General features: G+C 46.6%; 1 protein-coding gene across 2 annotated transcripts in view; it reads right to left on the bottom strand.

Moving 5' to 3' along the window:
- The window catches only part of SGCZ (sarcoglycan zeta), a 164,312-nt gene extending 152,337 nt beyond the window's left edge, over positions 1 to 11,975 (bottom strand). The window contains exon 1 of one of the 2 annotated variants that reach the window (XM_029077174.2): positions 11,781 to 11,975. In XM_029077174.2, coding sequence (XP_028933007.1) covers positions 11,781 to 11,975 — 195 coding nt within the window. The remainder of the gene's footprint in view (positions 1 to 11,780) is intronic. The other variant, XM_016227929.2, reaches the window with a different exon arrangement.
- Between the last annotated feature and the right edge of the window lie 264 nt (positions 11,976 to 12,239).

The raw sequence follows: 12,239 nt of genomic DNA, 5'->3' as shown, positions 1-12,239 counted from the left end.
GCACCCAGTAGCCTCTCAAATTCTACTGACGGGTGTGGACCGATGACTTGTCCTTCCCCGTATCTTCAAATCACTCAAAGGCGAGGCAATAGTTTCGCACATTGAAGGCAGAATGATGGGCCGAAAGCCTGATGATGCCAAATTTGCTTTTCCTCTTGGAAGCCTGACATTACCGAGGAAGCTGATATTGTAATTCTTTCCACGGACCTCTAAACCCTGGGTAAATATAGCATGAAAAGCATTTCACGTACTCCAGTATAAATATGCCATCTGGAGACCCATTGCCGTGCTTCCCTCCAAAGACTCCGAGAAGAATTAGATGACTTTAATATTGAAATCGTAAGATCTCCGACATTTCCCTGGATTTGAAAAGCTCGGAAACAAAGAGTTTTTTTTTTTACAAACCGCGTCCCCCACAATCTCCAATTTGATCTGCTCAACAGCTTCGACACTTTCGTATCAGCCCACAGAGAGCTGGAATTCTTTGAATCCATCACTTCTGCGACCTAGAACTTATCTCGGAGTGTTCGGACTATTAGATGGATCATCAAGATGGTCTCCGACACGATTTGCAAATGAAACTCCATTGGCATCGTGAAGAGTTCTGATACTTTGTTCCCAATCCTACACTTAGTTTGATAAGACATTTCAATTTACTTCTATCTTGCTAAGCCCGAGATGACTCTCCAGCAGGCTACTGAATTCCCATGCTCTTTTGAATTTTTTTAACTGCTTATGGAGAAAAGGAATAGATTTCTACCCTACCGCTTTATAAAAAAGCTCACCTTATTTCACCTCATATACCTTATAATTAGCTAAACATAAATCACCCTCTATTATTGCTGCTGGTTCTTGACACTTGGTTTAAAATCAGATTTTTAGCAAGGCAATCCCTCAGTCTCGTCTACAAACGCCCTAATGGGGGAGAGTGATGTAATTTGCCTTCTCCTGCCTCTCTATCCCCAGAAGCAAATCTCGTCCCTTTCTGATAATAATAATAATTGGGGGATTTGTTAAGTGCTTATTATGTGCCAGGCACTGTTCTGAACGCTGGGGTAGACTCAAGCTAATCAGGTTGGACACAGTCCCTGCCCCACATAAGGCTCACGGTCTTAATCCCCGTTTTACAGACGAGGGAACTGAGGCGCAGAGAAGAGAAGTGACTTGCCCAAGGTCACCCGGCAGACGAGTGGCAGAGCCGGGATTAGAACCCGTTACCTTCTGACTCCCGAGCCTGTGCTCTATCCACTAGGCCACGCTGCTTCAGCCCACTCACACCATTCTCCAGCACGTAACCTAGACAGCTGCAAGCGGGACACTGGAATTAGTCGAGCGATGGAAACATTATTTAAAGGATATTTCGGGGCAGCTCAGAAACTCACACAGAGTATATTACCGGGAATGGAAATGCACTGCAGTCTGATTTATTCATTTTCTTTAGTTTCAGGTGCAAGACCCATAATCTAACCTGTCAACAGCTCACTGGAGGACTCAGAGAATCCATTACCTGTAACCGAATGGTAAAGAACCTGGTCATTTATACCCCAGATCTCTAAGGAATAATACAAATACATATATTTTCTAGGCTTGAAGGACATTTTTTCTTTTTTTTTTCTTCAAAAAAAAAGGACCTGAGATTTATAATTCAGCAAAACGAATCCAGGGTACACATTTATTCCGGGCTTGGAGAAGTGATAGACCAAGACTTGTCTCATAAGATGCTCTCAAAGATGGGGAAGAGTGCCCCGATTTATGGAGGATTTATCGCCGTTGGATCGGCCTTGGTGACGGTCACTAAACGTGACATTCAATCAATCGATCGATATATTTCTGCGTGCAGAGCACTGTATTAAGCGCTTGGGAGAGTACGATACAAAAATATAGTAGACACATTCCCCGTCCGCAATGAGCTTACAGGCTAGAGGGGGAGACGTACATTCCTATAAATCAATAAATTACGGTTATGGGCATAAGTTACATAAATTATGACATCCACAGTTTCTCTCCCGTTCCCATGAATTTGAAGTTTCTTCAGGAAACGGAGGCCCAGAACGGGTAAGTGACTTTCCCAAGGTCACACGGTGTATAAAATATACAGATCGTTGGGGACGCTCTGGTCAATTTAGTACCACGCTCGTGGATAAGTTTTCACCATCCGATGTAACCTTTTTGAACCATCGATCAACCGGTGGTATTTATTGAGAGCTATCTGTGCGCAGATCACTGTACTAAGCGCTTGGGAGAGTACCACACAACAATAAGAGACACCTAATAATATAATAGTCACATTCCCTGCCCAACCATCCTAGGGACGATCAGCTGTGTGACTTTGGGCAAGTCACTTGACTTCTCTGTGCCTCCCTTCCCTCATCTGTAAAATGGGGATGAAGACTGTGAGCCCCACGTGGGACAAACTGATTACCCTGTATCTATCCCAGTGCTTAGAACAGTACTTGGCACATAGTCTCTGTTTCCTCACCTGTAAAATGGGGATCTAATACTCATCCTCCTTCTCTCTTAGACTAAGAAGTCCGCGTCCGGCAGGGACTGAGTCCAACCTCATTTTCTGTCTACCCCAGGGTTTGGCACGTTGTAAAATGCTCGATAAGAAGGACGACGATGATGATGCTTCTTGTCATCACACTCCCTGAGCACAGAGACAGAGACTGCCTCCGACCCGATTTGCTTGTATCCACCCCAGCGCTTAGTTCAGTGCCTGGCACATAGTAAGCGCTGAACAAATACCATAATGGGAGAAGGTCAGGAGCAGGTGCTGATCAGACACATCCAGCCTCTCAGGAGTCTTTGGGAGCTGCAAATCTATTTTCCTCCGCGGGGAAGGCACGGGGATTTCAGGGGTAAATTAGATCCCTCAGACAAGTGAATGAAACGAAGCCATCCCTCGAGAAGGGTCCGCCTGTCTTCGGAGCGGATTGACCTATCACCTTCGGGGGACTGTCAGAGCTGATTAAACGGGACAGACGGATTGTCCTCTCATCACCCGACAGCGGAGAAGTAGGACATTTGAAGTGAAGGTTTATGTGAAGACGACGGGCTCGCTTCCCGGCCCTTGAAGCCCCAGCTTTCGGGGAGCTGCGGGGAGAGGAGAAGCCCCTTTGCTCATCAAGCTGAAGTTTAAGTTCACTTAGTATAAAAATCACTGAGGAAGAAAATTAAAATATTCCCCGGCCCAGTCTCTGGCAGCCTGTGGATAGGAGGCTGGATTCCCACACGGCTTCTTCCAGGTTAGCAAATTTCTCCTGATCCGCCGCAGGTGCTTGCCTCCAATCCATCGATCAATCAATGGGATTTTTATTGAGCACTTCCTAATGAGCAGCACGGCCAAGTGGATGGGGCGTAGTCCTGCGAGTCAGAAGGAACTGGGTTCTAATCCCAGCTCCTGACACTTGTCTGCTGTGTGACCTCAGGCAAGTCACTTCACTTCCCTCATCTGTAAAATGGGGATCAAGTCCCATGTGGGACATGGACTGTGTCCAACCGGACTGGCTCGTGTCTACCCCAGAGCTGAGAAGAGGGCCTGACACATAGTGAGTGCTTAATAAATATCATAAAGAAGAGAAAGTTAATACTGGGGTATTGGTTAAACCCTTACTGTGTGTCAGACACTGTATTAAGCGCTGGAGCAGATACAAGATAATCGAGTTGGACACATTCCCTGTCCCACATGGGGTTCACAGTCTCAATCCCCATTGTGCAGATGAGGGAACTGAGGTCCAGAGAGGTGAAGTGACTTTCCAAAGGTCACGCAGCAGGCACGTGGTAGAGCTGGGATAGAACCCAGGTCCTCTGATTCCCAGGCCCTTGCTCGTTCCACTGGGCCGTGCTCCTCCTCCCCAAAATATGAATTTTTGGATAGGTTGACTAATTGGACAGAGGAGAATTTCTGACAAACCGTCGAAGAGCCCCAAAATACCGCAGGCCAGCCGTGACCTGAACTACAGCACGAAGAGAAATGAGGTGAGGACTGCAACTTGACAGATTATGTCCCCCAGCACAGAGGCTCTGAAACCCCTGGGTCTTCTTCCAGTTGCAGAAAGGACAAGTAGCATTCAGGTAGATCTAAGGGAGGCTAAAAGCAGCCTGAAAATGGATTTTCTCCAAACAGTGGCTTCTCCCTGGGAATTAAGTTAATGGTGATTTGCACGATGTCTTCACTTTCAGCCGACTGCACTCCTGGTAGTTTTCCTCATCTTTTTAGAAGGTTCTCACACCCAAAACAAAACACAGTGCCGGGGTTTGGAGGACGCGAAACTCTTTCAACTGAGAGACAAAAAGAGGCACCCTCCACCCTGTGAGTTCTACACCTTGTCGGTATTCATTCATTCATTCAGTAGCATGTATTGAGCTCTTCCTGTGCGCAAAGCACTGTACTAAGCGTTTGGGAGAGTACGCTATTACCGCACATTTCGTACACATTCCTGCCCACAGCGAGCTCCGCACATACAGTCGAGGACAGGATATGAACTGAGGTTCTAGTTTGAACTTTGTATTTCACCTTTTCCAACTAAAGAAACCTCTCCCCACCACCAGCAGCGAAATCAATGGAATTTATTGAGCACTTACTATGGGCAGAGCACTGTATTAAGCACTTTTCTTATTGGTATTTTAATAATAATGATAATGGTATCTGTTAAGCCTTACTGTATGGCAGGTGCTGTATTAAGCGCCGGGATGGATACAAACAAATGGATTGGACACAGTCCCTGTCCCAGGTGGGGCTCAGAGTAAGTGCTTCCTATGTGTCAGACACTGTACTAAGCGCTGGGGTAGATCCAAGCTCACAGTCTTAATCCTCAGAGGAGGGAACTGAGGGACAGAAAAGATAAGCGACTGGACCGAGGTCACACAGCAGACAAGTGGAGGAGAAAGGATTAGAACCCAGGTCCTTCTGACTTCCTGGCCTGTGTCCACGCTCTATCCACTAGGCAACACTGCTTCTCTTGGGAAGCATTGGGGAAAGTACAGTAGAATAGAGTTGGTAGGCACGATCCCCGCCCATGAGGAGCTTCTAGTCTATAGGGAAAAACCGTGCCAGAAACCCCTGAGGTATAAATCAATATTTATCCATGGTGACTGGGTCACTGGCCGTAGGACTCCTTTATTAGTATTTTCATGTAAATTATGCAAACCACCTTGGTACAAAAGATAAATTCTAAACCGAATCCACTTGAAATTAATAGCGATAACATTTATGGGCTCTGAACAAGGTCTGAAGTTGATAAAAAATGAGTTGGAGAGAAGGTCTCGGATGAGATTAATATTCATATGGAGGCACTTTTCTGTCTGGCTGCCTTAACAGAGCTTTTTATTGCAATAGTATTTTGGAAGAGCCTGAGCCATGTGTCATTTTTAAACCCCAAGGCAGGTAATTACCAAAACGTCTGAGATTCAAGAGGGAAGCATCCAGGAGAAGGCCACGGCATCACCATTTTCCGGGTGAAGTGAACAGGTTCCTGATTTCACCCCCCAGTTGAAGAGTGTTAAAATGCCACCCGGAATTCGAGTTAGAATCAACTCCTTTCAGGGCCCTTAGATCGAAATCTCCCCGAGGGCAGGGATCGTGTCTACGGACTGTACCGTACTCTCCAAACACTCGGTCAGAGAAGCAGCGTGGCTCAGTGGAAAGAGCCCGGGCTTGGGAGTCAGAGGTCACGGGTTCAAATCCCGGCTCTGCCACATGTCGGCTGTGTGACCTTGGGCAAGTCACTTCACTTTCTCTGTGCCTCAGTTACCTCATCTGTAAAATGGGGATTAACTGTGAGCCCCATGTGGGACAACCCGATTACCCTGTATCTACCCCAGCGCTTAGAACAGTGCTGTGCACATAGTAAGCGCTTAACAAATACCGACATTATTATCACAGTCCTCTGCACCAAGCACTCGCTAGACATCATCGATAGACTGACGTGCTCAGTGCTGCTTCTGACTCCACATAAATGGGTGAAGTAAGTATCGTGGCAACCCTGCTGGGGTTTCGACCGAAAGAGCTCACTGCAGTCTTTACTACGGTAAAAAGCTGAAGCTTCTTTTGAAAATATTGGAATGGATTCTCCCCTTCAGATCATAATCCACCCTGCCCTGCTTGAATCAGCCGTTAAATTACACTGACTTGATTTAAATGTCAATCTGAACATTCAGCTAACTATATACATTTGTACTCACCGTACCCTGTTCTTTTTCCTGCTCCCACCATATGTAAACAGTTTGGGTCCATTTTGCCTTCCCCACTGAAGTGTAAGTAACTTGAAGACAGGGGATGTGAGACCTGTTTCTGTTTCGCGTGGTTTCTTAGCACACAGTAGGTGTTCAATAGAACCACCAACAGATTGAATGATTGGCTAAAATATCTCAGAGAAGGAATGCGATTCTTCTTAGTTTGCTTTCTTATCCAGTGGCTCTTGGGGATGGTTCTCACCTTCAGGGCCTTATTAAAGGCACATCTCCTCCAAAAGGCCTTCCCCGACTGAACACTCATTTCCTCTCGTCCCATTCCTTTCTCATTCATTCATTCAATAGTATTTATTGAGCGCTTACTATGTGCAGAGCACTGTACCAAGCGCTTGGAATGAACAAGGCGGCAACAGATAGAGACGGTCCCTGCCGTTTGACGGGCTTACGGTCTAATCTTTCTGTGTCGCCCAGATTTGCTCTCTTATCCTCTTGACTGTAAGCTCATCTTCTAGGCAGTAGGCTTGCGGTGGACAGGGAATGTGACGGTTTATCATTATAAAGTACTCTCTGAAGCACTGAGACACGGCGACTGCTCAATAAATTCAACTGAATGAATATTTACCCCTCCCACCCCCTCCCAGCCCCACTGCACTTCTATACATATCCATAATTTATTTATATTTATGTCTGCCTCCCCCTCTAGACTGTAAGATCATTGTGGGCAGGGAAATGAAACAGAGAATGTATTATACTCTCCCAAGTGCTTAGGGCAGTGCTCTGCATAGTAAGTACTCAATAAATATGATTGATTGACTGATCCCAAGCCAAGGATCTTCCTTAGACTGATGTCATCCAGCTAATTTACATTCCTCCAAGAGAAGTCAAAATAACCTGTTCCCTCTAACAGGGCATCGAATAACTTTCCTTCAAATTTTCCATAAAGGGGAAGACAGGATTTCCCACTGGTCTATGGCCAAGCGTGGGAGGTTTCACGTGCGAGAGACCATCGGTCAGAAGACGCCGAGGAAGGGAAAAGAGAGGGTGATAAGGGAATGGTAATGATATCACTCACTCCCATGAAAGCTGCCATAAATCGGCACATCACGTCGGGTAAAAGCATTGGTTGGACCTCTCTTGGGCCTCAGCTGTGGGGAGAGGGTAGGGAGAGAGACGTGAGCTCACTCAGACTGTGATCCCCGTGTGGGACAGGGACGTATCCGACCTGATTAATGACAGAGAAGCAGCGTGGTCTAGTGGATGGAGCAAGGTCCTGGGAGTTAGAAGGATTCTGGGTCTTAATCCCAGCTCCGGCCACTTTTCTGCTGTGTGACCTTGAGCAAGTCACTTCACATCACTGGGCCTCAGTTTCCTCATCTTTATAGCGGGGGTTAAGACGGTGAGCCCCAAATGGGACAGGGACTGTGTCCAATACGATTATCTTGTATCTAACCCAATACTTACTACAGTTCCTGACATCTAGTAAGGACACCCAGCACCGCCACTTGCCTGCTATGTGACCACGGACAAGTCAGTTGCCCTCTCTGGGCCTCAGTTTCTTCACCTGTGAAATGGGGATTAAAATACCTGTTCTCCCTTCCTCTTACCTTGAGATCCCCATGTGGGACCGGGATTATGTCCGATTGGATTCTCTGGTTTCTACACCAACATTTAGCAGCGTGTTCGACTTGTAGTGTTCGATTAATAAATAGTATCATTAATGAGTCCCAGAAACACAAACGGCAGCCCAGAATGGTGGACTTCTATGATGCCCATCTCTCCCACTAAACCGGTCCAATATCGCTACTTATTAAGAAGCCCCTCTCCACATTCCTATATCTGTACTTCCCAGACGGGATCGGCATGAGGACATCGGGAATGAACTCCCCTCTGTGGGATCCATCTCTCCCACCACAGAAGTGGCCGAGTCACGGAGTTCCCCGCGTGGGATGGGAACATTCTCGTAGCATCAGGCCCGGTGGAAAAAGCACGGTTATGGCTATCGGGAGAGCCGGGGGGAATGTCGAGGCATCTCTAAGCTCCCCAGTGAGCGCTCAGTACATACTAATGATTGACCGATGCTCCAAGAATCTCTTCCGTAGATCGACGCCTGTCGTCCACAGTTCTTACTACCATTTACAAACCAATTGCCTATACGTGCCCTCAGATACGATACCCAAGCTTTTGATTAAGGCTCTTAGATTCACGCTAGTGCATAGATCACCTCCCATCACTTCTCACCCCTGACTGGGGTGTCCTTCCACATCAAGCCGAGTACATTTTAACAATCAAACAGAGTTGGTTGACACCTTCCTTGCCCACAGTGAGCTTACAGTCTAGAGCGTGTGGCTCAGTGGAAAGAGCACGGGCTTTGGAATCGGAGGTCATGGGTTCGAATGCCGGCCCCGCCACTTGTCAGCTGTGTGACTGTGGGCAAGTCACTTCACTTCTCTGTGCCTCAGTTACCTCATCTGTAAAATGGGGATTAAGACTGTGAGCCCCACGTGGGACAACCTGATTCCCCGGTATCTACCCCAGCGCTTAGAACGGTGCTCTGCACATAGTAAGCGCTTAACAAATAGCAACATTATTATCTGGATTGCAGATTTTTCAACCAACTCTGTTATATCGTACTCTCTGCAAACGGGAACTGCTCAGTAAATACGATGGATTGACTGACTGATCGACTGCAAACAGATGACGGTGTCAGTCCAACCCACAGAATTAAGATTTGGAGTTTCAGAGTACACGGAATCTCTAGAGATTCCTCTTAATTCAGGATACACGGAGTGGTTAAAGCCGTGTACTATTAATCTTCTTCAGATGTTCTTTATAGCTTTCAGATTCTGGGACAAAAATGGGTACCGAAACTGAAGATATCTACATGAGAAGAAAGTCAAAGAAAATCCATTCTCAAGTGTACTTGCATTTCTACAAGGGGAAGCTGACCCCCCCAAATTGCAAATGCCACTTTTGAAATTGCAAATGTGTTTTTTGAAGAAAAACAAATACCATGACTTCGCTGCCATATATTCAGGCCTATCCCACTCCCGATACGCTTCCTGGAAACGCGTTCTTTTTAAAAATTCTAATATAAAGCCTATACCTCACCGAAGAAAGAGACCATAAAATACTCGGGTTTGACTAGAAAAATCCACTTGCGAGACCTTAAGAATTCGGTTTGCGATGCTCATCAACTAAAAAAATCTAAAACCGATTCAAGGCAAAATCTGTTTCTGCCCCAAATCGCTGATGCAGAAATGACCTTAAGGCGTCACCGGGTCCATCCCCCTGCCTTCAGACCACGAGGCAACTACTTCAGACACGAGGCTCTTGCTTATTTTTAAGATCCTTGGAGGGTTTTCGTGCTTCCTCTCAGAAATCCATCCAGTGTTGCCCTCTCCTCACCGCTGAGAAATCAGGGCTTGCCTCTAGCCCAAACTACAGTATCAACCTATTTCATTTGGCTTGTTGCTCCGTAACGGGGCATCTCAATCAATGAAACGAGCGTGTGAGTATTTGGAAGTTGATAGCACTGCAGGGCGGTACTAACTCTAAATGACCGACTCCTAAGAGGGCCTGAACGGAATGAGGACACTGGTAATAATAATAGTAATAATAATAGGGATGATATCCGTTAAGTGCTTAGTGAAACAGCATCTGTAAAATGGGGATCGAGACCGTGAGGGTCTCATGGGACAGGGACTGTGTCCACCTCGATTCGCTCGTATCCACCCCGGGCCTTCGTACACTGCCCGGCACATAATAAGGGCTTAACGAATACCATGATTATCATTATTAAAAAAAACCCTGTGGGTCCCAGGAGTCTGTCCTATTTTACAGTAGAAATGCTAAAGGTTCCCTGAGTTTGCTCCTCTGTGATGCTGCTTTAATGAAAGAGAAACATACTGTTGCAGATCAATAAGACAGTTGATCTCTGTTTCCTACTGGGGAGGTGTCTCTTGGTCTTGATATTCACTTTTTCTTTCTCTCAATAGTATTTGTTAAGCACTTACTATGTACCAGGCTTTGTTCTAAGTATTGGAGTAGATAAGATAATCAGGTTGGACACAGTCTCTGTCCCTCAGCCTTAATCCCCATTTAAATAATAATTAATAATTACGGTATTTGTTAAGCGCTCACTGCGTGCCAAGCACTTTTCTAAATGCTGGGGTAGATACAAGGTATTTAGGTTTCCCCATGTGGGGCTCTCAGGCTTAATCTCCATTTTACAGATGAGGTCACTGAGGCACAGAGAAGTTAAGGGGCTTGCCCAGCGTCACACAGCAGACAAAAGGCGGAGCCGGGTTGAGAACCCAGGACCTCTGACTCCCAAGCCCGGGCTCTTTCCACTAAGCCACACAGCTTCTTGTATCCACCCCGGTGCTTAGTAAAGTGCCTCGGTACATAGTAGGTGCTTAACAAATGCCATACTTATTATTATTATTATTTTTGAATCCCTCCTGTAAAAGGCCTGAACTGGGGACAAAGTGCATTTCTCTTCAAGGGCCATTTCTTTGTGGTTATTAAGCTTTCATTTCTAGGGTGGCTTCAGGTACATTCATACTGTTCAGACTGCTGATTCCCAGACCGCTGGCCAGAGGAAAAATGGGAGAAAATGTTTTCTGAAAATTTTAGCGGGCAGTTGCGGTTGCAAGGCAATCAAAGACGGCATTCCAGTAACCGGTCCGCCGGGACTTCAGGCAGTCGAGGATTTCAAATCGGCCTCCTCTAAGGGTGGCGACTTCTGAGAAGGCCTTGGCAAAAAGATGGCCGCCTGGACCCTGATCATTCCCTTGGTCTGTTTTCCGAACGCCCTACAGCCATTTAAGGGTGCGAGTCCAGATATTCTTTTTGAATGTTTTTAACCAAGGACCAAAATTTCCTATTTGGAGCTCCTATTTTTGAGCTCAGACAGCTAGTACCTCAAGGAAAGGACCCATTAAGCATTTTTCTAAGGTTTTTTTAAGCACTTAGTATCTGTCGAGCACTGTTCTAAGCACCGGTGTCAAGTTAATCAGGTCAGACGCAATCCCCATCCCACACGGGGCTCACGGATTAAGTAGGGGGGACAACAGGCTTTGAATCCCCATTTTGAAGTTGAGGAAACTAAGACACGGAGAAGATAAGGGAGTTGTCCAAGTCAATCAGTCAATCATATTGAGTGCAGGGCACCGTATCGAGTGCTTGGTTCACACAGCAAGCAATCGCAGCAAGCAATTGGCCGTCAGGATTAGAACTCAGGTCCTCTGACTCCCAGGTGCTCTTTCCACAGGCTGCTTCCCATCGTCATACGATAATTGCGGTCGTTAAAATCCGCTCGTCGCTGGTATCCGCCCGGTCCATCTCTAAGGAAACTCTACTTCGTCCCGAGAAATGACTTGATCAGTTTTAGCCCCCATCAAATGCCACACCTAGTCCAGGGTGTAAAGATTAGTCGATCATCCGATGATCCGAAGGCACATGCATTTTAGAAAACACTGAGGGGCACGGCTATTGAACATTCCCCCTCAAAGCAATGAATCACAAAGGGACAAGTTATCGGTGTCTCGGACTAAAAGCAACAGGTGTAAAATCATGGTGGTACTTACCACTGTGAAATTCATAACCTTCAATATCCATATTGTCATTGCTAAGTTAACAATCATGGTAACCAACAGCAGAAGCACAAAGAAGTATAAGCACCTCTTTCTCCATCCATAAATTCCCACGGGATATAGTTGGGGATTCTCGGCTCTGGGCAGGTTATTTTGCTGTGTGGCCAGTATGTACTGTTCTCGTGTCATCTGAAAAGAGGCAAAAGACACACTGAAAATGTAAAATCCCAGAGAGCCTTCTACGCTTCCTGCTCGCCACAGACTGGCCGACTGACTACGACCCGGTGCCACTTCAGGGGTCGGGGAACCGGAGCCTCTCAAGTGACGGGGTGGGGGCGATGGGAAGTGCCCGTGGCTCGGACCAACCCAGCGGGAATTCCCTGACGGTCCTCGGGGAACCCCCGTATTGGAGAAAGAAAAGAGGAGGACGGGTTGGTCACGGAACGTGGCCCC

Source organism: Ornithorhynchus anatinus, chromosome 12 (assembly GCF_004115215.2).
Source record: "Ornithorhynchus anatinus isolate Pmale09 chromosome 12, mOrnAna1.pri.v4, whole genome shotgun sequence".
Taxonomy (NCBI): domain Eukaryota; kingdom Metazoa; phylum Chordata; class Mammalia; order Monotremata; family Ornithorhynchidae; genus Ornithorhynchus; species Ornithorhynchus anatinus.
Note: the sequence above shows the minus strand (reverse complement) of the source record. Positions and strands in the feature narration are given on the sequence as shown.